Genomic DNA, 16,090 nt, shown 5'->3' with positions numbered 1-16,090 from the left:
GACTCGTAACTTCAAAGCCCTTGACTCAGCGATAGACTGGCGGTTCTGCGAGTTTCTGGGCTCTGAGACTGGCCACAAAGAACATGCGGCTCGATAGCTCCGCGGCATATGAAAAGCTACCTACCTACCCAACCAGTTCAGCACCCGCTTGAGGCATCTAAGGTGAGGGATGGATAGGCCTTGAGTAGTAGGGGCGGAAGAAGCTATGGTTGGCCAATGTGCAGTGCTTTGCAGAAGGTGACTCTTGAAGATCGATTTCTGCCTATAAGGCTGTTGGAGAGCTCAAACAAGCATGGAGCAGACTGTCCTCACCCGTCTCAACGGACCCGGGGTGGGAACAGTTGACGCTCAGACCGCATCGCATTGAGATTTTGGGAGCCGTGAGTGCGGGGTTCGGCAGCTGGGCGATCAGTAAGCATCGGATGCCAAAGGCCGTCACCGGATCCGAAGAGCAAGAGAAGAAGCGACAGGACGAATTGGACATTGAGTCCGGGCTCGCTTGAAGTGATGCGGTTGGGGAGCTGGGGAGGAGCTGCTCCTGGAGTATAACATGTGGTTACCATGTCAACCCACTTCGTAAGATCACGGCGGAAACAATCCTGGCAGGTAGGATGAAGTAGAAGAGAGCCACCAGTATGGATAAGCCGCTTGGAGTGCTGCCCACTTAGGTAAGACGCTTTTGCTGTTGAAGCCATGGGTAACATGTGTGACCCAAAACAACTTTGCTTTGGACCATACTGACAGCTGTGTCAAGCAGTTAGCCAGCGCCGATAGATCCGGATCTGTCAAGAGCGACTCCATGATTGGGGCGCATGCGGAGAGTCTAGAAGACATCGATTCGCATTGCGACATCTGCTGTTCGTCTGGAGTAGACCTCGAAGGCCCGCGGGAAGGCCTAGTTAGTCGTTTGCCGAGTCGAGGTCCTGTTCTACTTGGTGTAACCGCACCGGATCCGGAACGTGGCTTCTCCGGCGTTGGATGCTGTCCGGACATCGGGGGACACTGTCCAAGCTATGAGCTCGGCAGGCCACCGTGCCCATATTTGCCGACGTCCTGATGCCGGCGGAGAGAAGGAGCTCGAGCGTGACGTTTTTCTTGGAAGGGGGTGTTGAACTTGGCAGCACCCTTGCTAGCTGTACAAACACGGAATGGCGTGAGAGTCAGCCGCGCAGCCAGAGCCTCCCTTGCATGCGAAATTCGTCCGACCAGGGATGTTAGAAAGCTGAGGCTGGTGTTGAGATTTGGCCGGTGCCAGCTGAACGGGAAAGCCATGAAGGCAAAGACAAGAAGAGTCGATGGCTAGCGAGATAGTGCGTTGAGATGCCTCAAATCGTCTCCGTCGCGATCCGGCGCATGGAATGTCCCGCTAGAGTTTGAAAACGAAGCATTCAGCTGGTAAGGCGGGTGGGCACTGCTGAGACTGTAAGCGCCAATGCGGGGTTGAAAGTGCGAGCGATCTGCGCGATCGGATCGAGCCTCCCTTGCCCCACCAAGATATTACCTGCAGGTGATATGATACCGGGAACAGACGTCCGTTGCCCTGGAAACGAGAAGGAAGGCGCGAAAGATGCATTTGTGCAACTCCCATGATTACCTGAAAACACAGCAATGTCCCGCACTCCAACATCTCCATCGAGATCTTATTCTTCCCAATCGTTCTTTCTTACCCTAAGTCAAGCTGCCGCTACCGCAGAGCATCCGCTTGCCGGTTTCTGATGCGATTCGGGCATTTTTGAGGACGCCTTGATATTTTTTTCGGCGATGCGCTGACCCCAGTCACTACGGGCATGCTTAGATAACGCCGCGGCTTGCAAACAACAGAACTTAGCTGCAGAGGCTAGCTGCACGTCATTGTGGTCGGTGACACCCCACCACAACCAATCTTGCCCTGGACTTGACAACACAGCACCTTGTCAAACTTTGGAAGTTCGGCGCCGGAGCCCACGAGTTCCCCGGCGTCCGTCTAACCTCAGTCCGATCTTAAAGCACTGTGCCTCAACGATGGATACCAGCTATCTGGCACAGCAGGTCAACACAATAATTGACCAGCTGCATGGTTTGTTTGACGAGATTGGAGTTCCCAACCATGATCGCGAGGCGCGCGAGGCAGAGGTAAGACAGATTGTCGCACAACCCAGCTAATCTGCTTCCTCGCTAACGACGCCCTTGACAGCTCTTCGAGGCTCTGTCCGACGCATTACATAACCAAGTGCGCCTTGTTGCAGCAGAGAAGAAAGAGATGGTCGACGAAGCGCAAAAGATGATCACCACGATCCGGCAGATGGAAGCCTCTCTCGATGAAAACAAGTTGCGCCGGAGCTACCAACCCGACGACAACGACGATCTGAAAATAACCTATCCTCTCACGAGGTGTCTCCAGGTCCTCAAGGAGAAACACAAGCACATCGCCCGCCTCCATAGAGAGCGATATGAAGAAGTCAAGAGTACGTCAACACTCCGAGGCGGTAACGAAGATCACATAGAAACTGACAGTTAGTAGAACTGGCCCAAGCGCTCGAGTCTTATTCGCTTCATCTCGAGCCAAGCTTCGTCAAGCTGGCTCTTCCACCAACGGGACCAAACCAATCCATTCCGCCTAGCTTCGACCTATCCTCGGCCTATGTGGATAAGCTGGATGCCGAGTTTACGCGCGTGTATGAAGAGTACACGCGCCGCGTGGCGACAGTGAAGACGCTAGCCGAGAATATCATTCAACTGTGGGCCGAACTCGGAACGCCGCAGGCGCAGACGGACGGCGCGATTGTCAAGTACTGTCGCGATGCGCCCGAACAGCTCGGTCTCCACGAAGAGGACATTGCTCGGCTGCGGTCCAAGAGGGACAAGCTCGCGGAGGAAAAAAAGAGCCGCGAGAGGCGCCTGAAGGACCTCAGGAGCGCAGTAGAAGCCCTCTGGGAAAAGCTGGGGGTCGAGGAAAGGGAGCGTAAGGCGTTCTTGAACAGCAACCGCGGTTGCGGCATCCGGCAGATCAATGAGTTTGAAGATGAGTTGGCCAGGCTGAACGAACTCAAGAGACAGAACCTGCATCTGTTTGTTGAAGATGCGCGCTTCAAGCTTCAGGAACTCTGGGACGCCTTGTATCTCTCGGAGGACGAGATGCTCGAGTTTACCCCTGCCTTTTCAGATGTCTACAGCGACGCTCTTCTTGAGGCGCACGAGCATGAGATTGCTCGGCTGGAAATGCTGAAAGAACAGCGTGCCCCGACGCTCGCTCTCGTTGATAAGCACAAGAGCCTTGTGCACGAACGGGATGAGTTAGCAGCCTCGAGTCAGGATGCGTCGCGGCTGATGCTGCGCGGTCAGAAGGGCGAAAAGCGGGACCCGGGCAAGCTTCTTCGAGAGGAGAAGATGAGAAAGCGGATTGCGAAGGAACTTCCGAAAGTCACAGCTGAGTTGCGCAAGGCGCTGGAGAAGTGGGAGGACGAGTACGGCCGGCCGTTTCTCGTACACGGAGAGCGGTATCTTGACTGTCTCGAGGGCGAGGACCCGAAGCCAGCACCGGGCCCTAGATCCAGGACGCCTGGTCCGACGCCAACGCAAGCAAGCACGGGCAATGCCCCACTTAGCCGGGCCAAAAGCGTCAACAGCATCAAGTCTGGGCCAAGGGTTGGAGCCAAGACGCCGACAACTGCGCCGGCTGCGAACACGGCCAAGTCAAACGGGACTCTCCGCGGGGCACCGGCAAACAACAAGGGCAGCCCATCGCGAATTCCCGCGCGGCAGCCACTCTCGAATCTCAAACATGGCGGTAACTCCACCGATCGCCCAACCCGGCCAGAGTCAAGGGTCGGAGGGGGCAGTGTCCGTTCGGTCAATCCTGTCCTAAGGGCGCCGCCGCCGAAGATGCGAGAGCTGTTGCCGGCACCAGAGCTGGAGACGCCAGTGAACCATTATCGATCTGTCCTGGGGTCCAGCATTGTCCGGCAGGTTGAGCCGGAGGATGTCTATGACGACAGGGAAGAGAGGTATTCCTACGAGGAAAACAGCAGACCGGCGTCTCGGGACTATTACGCTCCGCGACCAGAATCGCGGGCTACCCAGCATTCGTATGCGCAGGCGCCGCCGCCGCCACCAGTACGACAGACCTCCAATACATCGACCGTCGTCACGGGCTCTGAGAACTGGGAGACGTATGACGACAACTCGGAACCAGAGGAGGACCTTTCGGACGCGTATTTTGCGAGGTTGCGTGCCGCGCGGGCGGCGGGCAAGCGGGTCACTCCCGAGGCAATCTACGGGAGGCCGCAAGCCGCCAACATAAAGCGGTATCGGGGCATCCCGCCCGCTTATGCCGGGCAGGGCACGGTGGACCGCGAAGGCAACCGGATCATTTCCGGGAGCGAGTGGACCGATGAGGACGCTGCCTGATGGGCAGAGCTCTGGTATATGTCTGGGATGACGGGTATGAATTACGGCGGCCACGACGACATGTCTTGCTTGATTGGGCAGCCATATGCGTTGATGTCGCCTGCACTGTGTTGTCGGATGCTTGTGGGGGGTCGGGCGAGGCGTTGGATGCAGTTCGCAACTGCGTGTTCTCTATTATGCGACATACCTGCTTCTTTCTTTTTCGTCTCGGCATTCAGTGAGTCTGGGCTTCTTTTGTAATTGTGGCCTTTCTCTTCTTCTGGCTGGCGCGGGCTGCCGATTCAACAGCCTCATTATGGAGTGGCTTATCTGGTTTTTCGCGTATACATGTATATGTTTGGGTTATGTTAGCGTGGGTAGGTAGACGAGCAGGAGACAAAACATCCTTCCTTCACAAAGGGTCACCCAAGATTCGGAGGTATTGTATGGGCAGGATTGTGTTTATTTGATTGCTCGACTCGTCACGGAGAATATAGGTGGTTCTTCGCACTGGTTCCAATAGCTTCCTACCTGAATGATCACTCTACGATCTTGGAGATGCCCTCAACAACCGTAGGTATTGTACTATGGTACGCTGCATCGGTACTGTACGTGTACCCGACGCATGTGGTGTATCCGTAGAAGTCCGATCTATGTCATATTTACACTTGTTCTTGCAGATCAACTGTGACCCCGCCGAGCTGCTGCTGAGAGACCCATCACCCCTGAGCTAGCGCCTCAGCCTTACGCACCCTGGCGTCCATTGGCCAAGTAACGTTAGCCGCTGTAACCCCAATACGTATCGTTCTTTAAGGCCCGAGATTCTTTCAACAACGGAACACAATTGATGCCGACACAGATCATACGACTTTGGAGGCCGTCAACAAACCCTCCCGTCTTCCGCCTTAGGGTCTCATCTTCGTTGCTCCCGCACCCACAAGCTGTTTGCTGTCCAGCTACCTAAGGTACCTGAGGTATCCAAGCTCGCAACAGGACCGGGAAACAGCCGTCTACTCACGCCCGTCTGTTCACCTTAGCTCGGGCTCCCTCTTCCGTCCACCTATGCAACCTCCGCCGTCGCCGACTCGGAACAGCCAGAACCACGGCCGCGGCGCACCAACTGCTCACTCTACGACTGCTTCAGCTCTGTCAGCATCCGGCAACAATGCTAACCCGGCTATCTCGACCGCCCTGCAAGGTGCAACGCTCGCGTTCAATAACAACAACAATAACAACAATAACAACCAGAGGAAGACGGTAGCAGGAGGCAGCAGCGGTCCTCAGCCCCCGCCTTCGAGGACACACAATGCTGCACAGGGTGCTAGCCACAGCACGAATACTGCAGGACAGGCACAACAAGGGACGGAGCGGCGAGGCCGAGAGAAGGTCAATGGGGCGCTATTGGCTGCTACGCACGCTGCTGCCCCTCGGCCGAGATCGGCTGGTGAATCGGGGAATACAGCTACAGCTACAGCTGGCTTGAGTCGGCAAGTAACGGGGGCCAGTGCTGGTAGAGGCGGGACGGTGCAAGAAACGGCACCGGGGCCGACACCAGGCGGAGAAGGAGGAGGAGGGCATTTGCACGGCGGAATGGTTGCGCAGAGGTTAGCGGAGCTGCATGCTGCTTGTGGAAACGGGAGTGCGCTCCTTTTGGCTCCGGGTGGTGGGAGGCTGAGCGCGGCATCGCCGTCGCCGTCGCCATCGCTTATTGCCGCGACCTTGGCTGCGAGCAGGTCGGCCTCGCCTGTCCGGATTCCTAGCCCACAGCCGAGCTTGGAGGGCGGGAGGAGGGTTGCTCGGAGCAGGGGACAGAGCGTAGGCTCTGCGAGCGTGATGACGGGTGGTTCGCTGGGATTAGGGGGTACGAGAGCCGGCGAACGGAGAGCGGAGGCGGAGGGCCCGGACACGGCGCCTATTCCGCCGACCACCTCGCTGGTGTCTCTGTTCGAGAGTAGAAACGGTCGGGATGACGTGGATCCCGTGAAGAGGAGGGCACCGTTGCTGGTCAGACAGGTGGGAGCAGAAAAGGCGCTGCAAGAACAGCAAAAGGTGGAGCCCAGACCCAGACCGAAACCAAAGCCAAAGGTGCTGCCTACGCAGGGTGGCAACTTGAGATCGTCTGATGGGAAGAGCCAGTTGCCACAGACAGACACTCTTAATAGCCAGCAGTTGGCAGACCCAAAACCGACAGCTGACAGGGACATGCGCCCATCAACGCCCTCGTCTACCCACGCTCACCGCTATCCTCCGAAAGTCGTTTCGCCGCGGCCAAAAGCTCCTGTCAAGACACCACGACTCAAGTCTCCTACCGCTGCAAGGAGAGCGTCAAGCACCCCAAAAATGGCGGAATCAACCGTCCGACTCGCGCCTCTCGGGGCACAAAGCAGTCCCAAAGGTGCATCCTTCCAGGAAAGTCAGGAGCCAACTGCAACACTGCGTCGTCTGTCGCAGAGCTCCGCCTCATCTGACGACACATTCGTCTCGGCCTCCTCGGTGCAGTCGTGGGCGATGCCGCCAACCAGAGAAGCAGGCAAGGCGTCAGACCGACCTGCGCAGCCCCGTCAGCGACCTCCCGCCCAAACAGAACGCTCCACGCTAGACCTACACCATCTGCCAGCACGAAACGCTTCCACGCCGAATTTGACCCTCAGCTCCCTCACCAACGCCATCGTCGCCGGCAACCTGGCTTCGTCCCGTCTGACGTCTACCACAACAGCCCACTCCATGTCCCACCCGCCTCCGGTCCCCGCACCCCGCCGTTCTGGCGGTGGTGGTGGCCGCAGCCCGCTCCAGCCACAGCGCACAGCAGAGAGCGTCCGCTCCCAGCAAGCACAGGGCGCTGCCGCTCACAAACAACGACAGCAGCGCACCGGGGGCAGCATGCTCCTCCCGACGCTGCGCGGCCCGCACCCTTCGCTGTCGGACGACGAAGACGCGCGCCGGCGCATGCACCACCACCACCACGGCCACGGCCACCACCACGGCGGGCGGCGCAGCGCCACCAAGGCGCTCCTCAGCGGCGGCAACCGCAAGCACGCGCACCACGAAGGGTCGCGCCGGCGCTGGCGCGACGAGGTAACGGCGCGCGAGCGGCGGCGGTACGAGGCCGTGTGGGCCAGCAACCGCGGCCTGTTCCTGCGCCCCGGCTGGGGTTTCTCTTCCGGTCAAGATCATCATCCAGATGGTGATGGTCATGATAATGGTCATGATGGAGATAGAGGTAGAGCGGGGGAGGGCACGCCCGAGGCGGAGCTGGTGGTCAACATCGTGGTGCGCGACATCTGGAGCCGCAGCCGCTTACCCCCGGACGAGCTGGCCGAGGTGTGGGACCTGGTCGACAGGCAAGGGAGGGGCACGCTGGGCAAGGAGGAGTTTGTCGTCGGCATGTGGCTGATCGATCAGCGGCTGCGGGGCCGGAAGATACCGGCGCGGGTGGGCCAGAGTGTGTGGGATAGTGTTACTGCCGGGGGCAGGCACGGCGTTGTGGTGCCGCCTCCGCCTTCTTCGTATGGGAAGGGTGGGAAGGAGAGGAAGAAGAGGGAGCGCTGAGGGCCCGCGTATGTTCTTCTTTTCTTTTTCCTTCTTTTTTATTCGGTCGGGGTGGGAGCAATGACACTGCACAGTTCAACTCGCGCTGGGCAGAGGTGAGATTTCCGTGAGCATGGACGGTAGAGATTGTATTTGTATGGGACCGGTGCCACGCACCTTTTCTTTGTTCTCTTTTGGCGTTCAGTTTTCCTTTCGCGAGCGCACCATACCTACTAGTACCTAGTGATACCCCGGGAGATATCTCATAGACAAAAACAAAAGTTTAAGTATGCTCAACCAGCTCTGTCTCTCTGGCCACCAAAGCATGTACACATGCACGTAGATTCCACTGGATTTATACCTGTAGACCGGACGGATATTCATCCGGTTGCTATCTTTGTTTCTCATTTTCATCTCTTCTTCCATGTTCCTTTCTCACTTTCTCCTTTTTTTCTCTTGAGTTGGTTCTATTTTCTTGACTCCCTGTTTCCTCAACGAGGTACCTACCGGGCGGGTTCGGCGTAGGACTCTTCTTTTTTCAACGATGGGGCTCCCGGTTAGGAAGGGAAGTAAGGGGGCGTCTTTGTGAGGGCTCGCCACTAACATGATAGTATTGTTCGATGCCCGTCGACGAATGAATGACACCGGAAGTTCCCCCTTCCCGGCCTGGTTGGTATCCCGTGAGCGACTCCGTCTGCAAGCCCACAACCAGCCCTTAGTGCGAAGCCGTGTGGCGATCCGCAGGAGCAAACAAAGACTTTTTGACAGGAACTTTTGCAGCCATTTCCGATGGCCCCCTTGTCAGGTTTTTTGTGAGCCTAGCTACATAAATGGCTTCCTGTTCCAATGCCTCCTGCATACATACAGTACAGTATAGTATGTATGACTAGCATCTCGGGAATCCAAGCAGGTCACAATGGCGGCATCCGATCTGATCGAGCTAGACAACAACATCCCACCGGCCACGCTGCTCGTTGTTGCCGCGCTACTACTCCCCTTCCTCATACTCCAGCTCAGACGGGTGCTCTATCCTACGTACGACCCGCGCGAGCCGCCTGTGCTGCGGCCTAAGATCCCCCTGATCGGACACGCCTTCTCGATAGTCTGGGAAGGCGGCGGGTATTTCCAGCGGCTGTAGTGAGTTGTCTCTCTACCTTACCTTACCCTTTGATTCATATAAAAAGTCAGGTTTCATACCAGTAGCCAAAACCAAAAGCTTGGTGTGTGTGTGTGTGCGCGTGTACGTGTACGTGTGCGCTGACCGGCTGGGGAAAAACAAACCACACACGAAAAAAGCGAGGCATCACATCTGCCCATCTGCACGCTGCCCGTGCTGGACGGCAAGCTGTACCTCATCAACTCGGTCCCGCTGATCTCGGCGGGCCTGCGCAGCCAGAACCTGTCGTTCGATCCCTTCATCGAGCTGTTCTCCAAGAATGCGCTGGGCGTGAGCCAGCGCGAGATGGACAGGTTCAGGGAGGACCCGGGCTACCTGCCTTCCGTCACCAAGGCGTTCCACCCGTCCCTGTCGGGCGAGCCGCTGCGGGGAGTGGCCGGCAAGGCGTTGGGGCAGATTGCAGCAGAGCTGAATCGCATCGGGCGGGGCGGTGGTGGTGGTGGTGATGGCGAAGCGCATGAGATTCCGAATGTGGCGGATTGGCTGAGGGATGTCATGTCGCAAGCGATCATGATGGCGCTGTATGGCAGCAACAACCCGGTCACGCCGGACGTGCTCGATGATGTGTGGTGTGTGTTCTCCTTACAAAAGATCAAGGATGACGGACTGGGGTTGGGTCAACTTTGCAAAATGCTAAAAAAGGCTAACGAGCCTTGTAGGGAGTTTGACAAGAGCATCACCGTCCTGACGCTGGGTCTTGCCCCGCGATGGCTCGCCCCAAGAGCCGTTGCAGCGCGCAGGCGCATCCGGGCGGCGTTGCGCAAGTATTACATGGTCGGCCACGACCAGGGACCGGATGTGTCGGCCTACGTCAGAATTCGCGCGGCAAGCCGGCGCCAGATCGGGGTCGACGAGAGCGATCTTGTAGCGGGCGAGGTCGACATCCCATGGACGTCGCTGATCAACACGATCCCCTCGCTGGCCTGGGTCTTCACTAACGTCTTTTCCCGCTCCGACTACGTGGCGCGGGTGCGGCAGGAGGTCCTCGAGGCGACTACTGTCGTCGAGGAGGGCAGCTACAGCAGCAGCAGCAGCAGCAGCAGCCACTACTGCGCGACCATCCGTGCAGCCGAGCTCGACAAGAAGCCGTTCCTCGGCGCGTGCTTCCAGGAAGTGCAGCGACTGTACAACAAGCTCTGCGGCTATCGGCGCGTGCTGGAGGACACGGTGCTGCGCGACGCCGACGGGCGAGAATACCTCCTGAAGAAGGGGAACAACGCGCAGTGGTTCCACGGAGTACCGCACTTGAGCGAGGAGGTCTGGGGGCCCAACGCCAAGGTCTTCAACCCGGAGAGGTTCATTGCGACGCCGCCGGACGAGGAGAAGAAGCGCCGCGGGGCCCTGATCCCCTTCGGCGGGGGCAAGCACCTCTGTCCCGGTCGGCGCTTTGCCGTGACCGAGGTCGTCTGCATGGTGGGCGCCGTCTCGCTGTTGTTTGACGTCGAGGGCGTCACGGTGCCCGCTGCCCGGGCTGGTTATGCGGGCTGCGCCATGGCTCATCCGGCTTGGGATACGGATACGGGTGGTAGATCGAGTCGAGTGAGCTTCAGGCGGAGGAGAGGTTGGGAAGACGTGAAGCTACAGTTCGCTGTCTGATGTCTGTTTGCTTGCTGTGACGGGAAGTTCTTCACGGCCGTTCCCATATCTAGCCGCTTTTAATGCGTTGGAGATCGCCAATGATCTGAGGCGTAATCCGGATATGTGAATGCTTAGTAACCTTTGGATCCCAGTCATCGTCATCATCCTCATCATCTCCAAAATCGTCCCAGCCCCAATCGTGCCAAAACTTCATGAGTGTTAGGGATGTAATTGTAAACTCGGCGGGAGAAAAAGCTTGCAAGGACGCACATTAAAAAAGAAGCTCACAGGAAGGAAGGTTGACAGTGAGTTAATATGCCAGTCCCTTCCTTCACTTCCAAAACGGAAACCGGCTCTAGGTTGGTAGGCTGGCGGCCTTGGGAAGCTGGGACGGGACGTACCTTATCAGCTTACCTTAGCAAAGCAAGCACTAGTACACCAAAACAATTCGTATCAGCCAGATTCGAATTGTAAGTTAGAATTTCTGCGTCCTTCCTTCTCCCTTTCTCTCTTATCTCATCTTTCTGCTCGCTTGACTCGTTGTTGCTTATACTTACCAGCCAGCCTACTAGTACCTTAAGGGTGCGTGTGTGCACTCCTCGGGGTATGGCTCGTAGTCTTGGCACCCCCATCTGCAACCCCGGAGCTAGCCCGATTTCGGGACTAGCGGAATCCACCGAACTTGTGGGGAAGTGTCAACATCTTGCTCCGTAGACCGAGGCATTGTGCGCTGCAGTATCGGCAACTGTGCTAGTGCAGCGAGCGGCGAACCGCGGAGCCCCCATTTCACACTGTTCCCGCCCGGGTGTCGAGTTCCAGAGCTTCCATCCCGTCGCGGTCGAGTGACTGGCAGGTTGGACCGCTTGTGTACTGACGTGGTTGCCACGCCGAGAGCTGCCTTAACTAATAGTTTGGCTCCAAGTCCTCCGCTAAGTTCCACCAATCCCAATTACATGTGTACGCCCAGCACCCGACCGCTTCAAACGCTGTGGTAGCACTCCAACATCCAATCTGACATCGCAACAACTTGAAATTCTCGAGCGCCAACACCACCAGCCTGCTACATAGTATCAGCCTTCAAACAATGGCCGACGCATCAGCAACGATACCCACCCCCGAGCCCGAGGCGCCGGTTGCCGCGCCGGTTGCCGACCTGCCCTCGGGCGAGCCAATCCCGTCCTCGACGCCGCCGGCAAGAACCCCGAAGCGGCGACCGCTTCCTCTGGGCGCGCTGCTGGCCGCGCTGCCCTCCAACGTCGATGCCTTCCTCACCCGCCTCGACAAATGCCTGGCTACGCCTTCGGGCATCGATACCGTGATGCTCTTCCTCTGTTACACGTCCAAGCTCAGCGCCTCGGTGCTCTCATCCCTGTCACAGTCGGCCCTGCGACGCTCCGCGCGCGAGTGGATTGCCCTGGTCGCCTCGCTCCCGCGCGGCACAACCGTCGTCTTTACCTCCCCCGCCACCGCCGCCGGAGCCACAGGGGCCAAGACCGCACTCCCGGCAACCGCCACCCTAGCGCTGCTCCTCTCCAAGCGCCTGTCCGCGCTCTCCTCCCTACTCAGCGAAGCCCGCATGATCCTGCGGCTGTGGGCGCTGCTGGGCATGTACTTCTGGGCGCGCGGCCTCCTCCGGCGGACCCTCCTCTGTTCTTCTTCTCCTCCTTCCTCCACTAAGGACGCCGAAAAGGAACCATCCAGCAGCAAGGCAGCCGCGGCGCTAGAATACCTCCGCCTCGTCCTGTGCGTTACCTTCCAAGCCCTGGAGAACGGCGCCTACCTCTCGTCGCGGGGCGTCATGTCGTGGACGCCGGCGCAGCAGGGGCGTGCGTTCAAGTGGAGCGCGCGCCTCTGGGGCGCCTACGTGGGCATCGAGTTGGGCAAGCTGGCGGCCGAGCGACTCGGCGGCGGCTTCGGCGCCAAGACCAAGGCGGAGCGCGGCGAATGGGCCAAGAAGACCGCGCGGCAGCTTGCGTGGGCGCCGCTCACGCTTCACTGGGGCAGCGATAAGGGCCTGGTGAGCGAAATGACGGTCGGCGTGCTGGCGAGTATCCCCGGAATCATTCAGTTGAGGGATCTGTGGGCTTCGACGGCATGAGGGAGGAAGATGAGAAGGAAGGAGGGAAAGTAAGAGGGACCCGGAAGAAAGGGAAGGATGGAAAGAAGGAGGGATTGAAAGAGGAAACGAAATGGGGGACTGAAAGAGCGAAGGAGGGAATGAGAGACGGAACGGAAGAGAGAGGCTGCAATCAGCCACTTAGAATCCAACTGCTAAGATACCAGGTACCCAGCCGCCAATATTTTGATTTGGGGTTTCTCAGTCGTTATGTCCACGGGTCCTGAAAACACGGCAACTCTCCAAAGTATGTAAGATGATGCAACTGCCGGTTGGCCTCAAAGGTCGGCCACTTTTCACTTCGGAGGCCGGATCGGGGGTGGGGTGCCAAGGACTACTGGACCTGCATCACGACGAAAGGAGCACACGGCCCGCCAGTTATCGAAGGTACCACAGCCCGCCCCATTTGGGGGAATGTGCTCGGGTACTACCAGTGGAAGATCGAGGTTATTGACAAACCGGCGGTTCTACCCCAAGGCTCAGGGGAAGGTGCTGAAGAAAGAAGTATGGAAAGACAATAGCGGCGTATACTTCTACCTTGGCTCAAACGGGAACTACCACCAGGGTGACGACGGGTTCACAACAAGAGCAATTGGCCACCAAAACAAGCTCAGGCTCTACAATGAAGAGGACGACGAGATGATCAACAAGGATGACATTGGGGTCGTCAGCCAGTACCACGAGATCGTGAATGAAGTGGGACAACGAGATGATCAACAAAGATGGTATCGAGGTCGCCAAGCAACACGACCTCAGGATCGCGTCTGCAACACTGCCGTCCAGTTCTTTGGTGCAAGGAAGGTCTAGAGTTTTGCTTGTTGCTATACACGCGGCGTTGGAAGGCCTCGACAACCGTGTTGACGGCGATGGAAATGGCGAATGGGATCCTGATCTCTTCGAGCTCCGTGATGGACGGATCTCGACATTGAGACGAAGGGTTCCCAGGACGCAACTTCAGATTCGAATAGCCACTCACGACACTCAATGGACCCTTTCTGTCGTAGCTGGAGGTCAGTCTTAGAACCGTCCATGGCGTTTGGCTTCTGCGCGCATGGGGTTGGACGCTAGCTTGCTTGTGATCATGCGGTCTATAAAGCCCTACAAATGAACTGGTGGCGCCTGGAGTGCTCGGGATACCTATGTATCACACTTTCAGTACATTGTTGCGCGCAGTTCGCAGTGTCCCCTTTAGATACGTTGTGTGTCCTTCTTTCTCTGAAAAGTAAAGTCGCCCGGGAAGCCCGTGGGGCGTGAATTGAACGCTGTGGTATCATTGTAAATTACATGCCTTCCCATTGATGTCAAATCTCATCATCGATGTGAGACGAGAACCGCTTCGATGGTCCCCCACGGCGCCCGTTGCCGTGACCCATTTCATCATGCTTTCCATGATCAACCTGCCATGCTCTACCCAATTCCCAATGACTGTCCTCCGATAGTCCCATCGATTACCTGCGCCCGTCCTCAGCCAGCACCAACCCGTAGTACCCATGACGTGTAAAGAGTCATCATGTCCCCAAGGCCTCGCAGACCCCATTATTGCAAAAGTATTACGTAGAGACCCAATACTATGAATGCCACACTCATCCCACGAGCACCAAGATGGCTCGAATCGCTACTTGCAATATCGAACGGACTCCCGCCTCCTGACGAGTTCTCGTCTGCTGAGCCCCCTGACGTCGGCGCTGCCGAGGTCGCTGCGCTCTGAGACGAGCTTGAAGATTCACTCGTTGGGGCAGTAGATTCGACGGCTGTTGTAATGGTTGTTGAAGAAGTAGCGGTTGATGAGATGCTGGAAATGGGTGTGTCTGACTCCTCGGTCTGCGTTGACGTGGTCGAGCTCGTTGACGTGGAACGAACCGTAGTGAAAATGAGCGCTGGCGTGCTTGTTGAGGTGCGCCTGACCGTGACGGTGGTGGGTGCCGCCGTCGAACTCCTACTCGAACTCGATGTTGGGGGTTCGGACGATGTAGCTGGACAAAGCAATTCCACCAGATTGCCCTTCAATACCTGCCCAAGCACCGAGTCGGACGGGATGTCGGCGCCACTGCAAGCCTCCCGTATGTTGTTCTGGATCCTCTTCAGGCCCGCCACACACGCTGCCGAGCAGGCATCTCCCCGAACGAAGTCGTCCACCGTACAGTCGGGAATAATGGCGTAGTAGGCGAGGATACAGCTAAGAGAAACGGTTGCCGGAATGATTGGTTGGACATTGGCGAGTGAAAGGGCCGAAGCCGTCGAAGATGTCATGAGGAGGAGCCACCCCCATCTTGAAGATAAGCGCCCGCCTTGGCTTGCCATCGCGAACTGCTGTTGACAATCCACGAGGACAGTGGTTGTCGGATAGAAGAGCTATACCACGGTCGTGGTTGGAGGTCTCCAGCCGATGACCTTCAACGTTCTCTTCCGGGTGACACCGTCGGCTGACCGAGATTCTCTCCCGTTCGCCAAGTGTTCAGAACCGGCCAAGGAACGCTGTGACGCAATCGCAGCCGTAGCCGGGATGTCTCCGTCGCGCAGGGTGGAGCGATTTCCTCGCTGTGTGACTACCCGAAACGCGATCTGTGTCAGAGAGTCGTGATACCGGGAGATCCGATCGGTCGGGTAAGACCGTGCTCCTTCCACACGAATTGCAGGCGGGCAATGCGGCTGAAAGCAGCTAACAACTGGGCGACGCTCGGTTGTCGCAATGGCTTCCGGTGACGAGGGTTATTCTCTTCGGGACTCCGTCATGCCGTGGCTCATAAAACAGCAGCTGGGACGAGAAGGCGGGAGAGGTCGGAGGATGGCTTGTCAGGCCTATATCCCCTCGGCTAGCCAGGAGTAACGAGGCAGCCGACAGTAGGCAGTAACGTGATCGGTGGCGAGAGGCGGGTGCGACGTGATTTGATGGTGGTGGTGGTCAAACGAAGAGCGGCCAATCGCGCACACAAACAGCCAAGCACAACAGACGAATGATTCAAAAAGAAGGCCAGCTTCGGTGGTCAACTTTCCCGGAAAGGACTTGCAATTGAAAGCGAACGGAAGAAAAGGACCTGGGAGCTGCGAATTGCGAATTGCGCCGAGGCAACGACCTGGAAGCCGATCGGCGCGTTGCAGTGTCACTCGAGACCTTTGGCGGAGCTCGATTCGATATAGCAAACTCAACCTGGGAAGGAGCGATCAGGGATTCAGCTTCCTTCACCAGTGAAATGCGACTCCAGGCACTCGCCGAGTTGCTGCAACCCCCCACTGCAGGTTCACTTGAAGTCTGGAAGACCCGAGTCCCTTTTCATCATCAAAGGGGCTCTCTGGGATCTGGCAAGCTCGACCCCAGCCAGTAAGAC

At 57.6% G+C, this 16,090-nt stretch overlaps 5 protein-coding genes across 5 annotated transcripts; 4 read left to right on the top strand and 1 right to left on the bottom strand.

The window, feature by feature from the left end:
* The first annotated feature begins 1,817 nt into the window (after positions 1-1,817).
* On the top strand, positions 1,818-4,607 carry B0T15DRAFT_300211 (microtubule associated protein-domain-containing protein). The gene is made up of 3 exons (XM_062863805.1): positions 1,818-2,112; positions 2,174-2,444; positions 2,501-4,607. The coding sequence occupies exons 1-3, from the start codon at positions 2,002-2,004 to the stop codon at positions 4,384-4,386; spliced, it is 2,268 nt and encodes a 755-aa protein (XP_062718074.1). The 5' UTR covers positions 1,818-2,001; the 3' UTR covers positions 4,387-4,607.
* A 550-nt stretch (positions 4,608-5,157) lies between these two features.
* On the top strand, positions 5,158-8,205 carry B0T15DRAFT_562039 (uncharacterized protein). The gene has a single exon (XM_062870566.1). The coding sequence runs from the start codon at positions 5,428-5,430 to the stop codon at positions 7,912-7,914; it is 2,487 nt and encodes an 828-aa protein (XP_062718073.1). The 5' UTR covers positions 5,158-5,427; the 3' UTR covers positions 7,915-8,205.
* Positions 8,206-8,614: 409 nt separating this feature from the next.
* On the top strand, positions 8,615-10,815 carry B0T15DRAFT_300189 (monooxygenase-like protein). Its single transcript, XM_062863804.1, has 3 exons — positions 8,615-9,030; positions 9,190-9,639; positions 9,730-10,815. Exons 1-3 carry the CDS (start codon positions 8,810-8,812, stop codon positions 10,664-10,666), a joined length of 1,608 nt encoding a protein of 535 aa, XP_062718072.1. The 5' UTR covers positions 8,615-8,809; the 3' UTR covers positions 10,667-10,815.
* Positions 10,816-11,498: 683 nt separating this feature from the next.
* Positions 11,499-12,883, top strand: B0T15DRAFT_300097 (uncharacterized protein). Its single transcript, XM_062863803.1, has 2 exons — positions 11,499-11,605; positions 11,705-12,883. Exon 2 carries the CDS (start codon positions 11,733-11,735, stop codon positions 12,744-12,746), a length of 1,014 nt encoding a protein of 337 aa, XP_062718071.1. The 5' UTR covers positions 11,499-11,605; positions 11,705-11,732; the 3' UTR covers positions 12,747-12,883.
* Positions 12,884-14,487: 1,604 nt separating this feature from the next.
* B0T15DRAFT_514334 (uncharacterized protein) lies at positions 14,488-15,065 on the bottom strand (the record flags this gene model as incomplete). Its single annotated transcript, XM_062868110.1, has 2 exons — positions 14,488-14,700; positions 14,775-15,065. The coding sequence occupies 2 exons, from the start codon at positions 15,063-15,065 to the stop codon at positions 14,488-14,490; spliced, it is 504 nt and encodes a 167-aa protein (XP_062718070.1).
* Positions 15,066-16,090: the final 1,025 nt, after the last annotated feature.

Source organism: Chaetomium strumarium (assembly GCF_033439665.1).
Source record: "Chaetomium strumarium strain CBS 333.67 chromosome Unknown B0T15scaffold_7, whole genome shotgun sequence".
NCBI lineage: Eukaryota > Fungi > Ascomycota > Sordariomycetes > Sordariales > Chaetomiaceae > Chaetomium > Chaetomium strumarium.
The sequence above is the reverse complement of the archived record's forward strand: the minus strand, read 5'-3'. Positions and strand labels throughout refer to the sequence as shown.

Excerpts from the sequence above, each read along its gene's own strand:
- B0T15DRAFT_562039 (XM_062870566.1), top strand. The coding sequence starts at position 5,428 with ATGCAACCTCCGCCGTCGCCGACTCGGAACAGCCAGAACCACGGCCGC.
- B0T15DRAFT_300189 (XM_062863804.1), top strand. The coding sequence starts at position 8,810 with ATGGCGGCATCCGATCTGATCGAGCTAGACAACAACATCCCACCGGCC. Across the intron at positions 9,031-9,189 it reads GGGTATTTCCAGCGGCTGTA|CGAGGCATCACATCTGCCCA; the intron begins GTGAGTTGTCTC and ends ACACGAAAAAAG. Across the intron at positions 9,640-9,729 it reads GACGTGCTCGATGATGTGTG|GGAGTTTGACAAGAGCATCA; the intron begins GTGTGTGTTCTC and ends CGAGCCTTGTAG.
- B0T15DRAFT_300211 (XM_062863805.1), top strand. The coding sequence starts at position 2,002 with ATGGATACCAGCTATCTGGCACAGCAGGTCAACACAATAATTGACCAG. Across the intron at positions 2,113-2,173 it reads GCGAGGCGCGCGAGGCAGAG|CTCTTCGAGGCTCTGTCCGA; the intron begins GTAAGACAGATT and ends CGCCCTTGACAG. Across the intron at positions 2,445-2,500 it reads GCGATATGAAGAAGTCAAGA|AACTGGCCCAAGCGCTCGAG; the intron begins GTACGTCAACAC and ends GACAGTTAGTAG.
- B0T15DRAFT_300097 (XM_062863803.1), top strand. The coding sequence starts at position 11,733 with ATGGCCGACGCATCAGCAACGATACCCACCCCCGAGCCCGAGGCGCCG.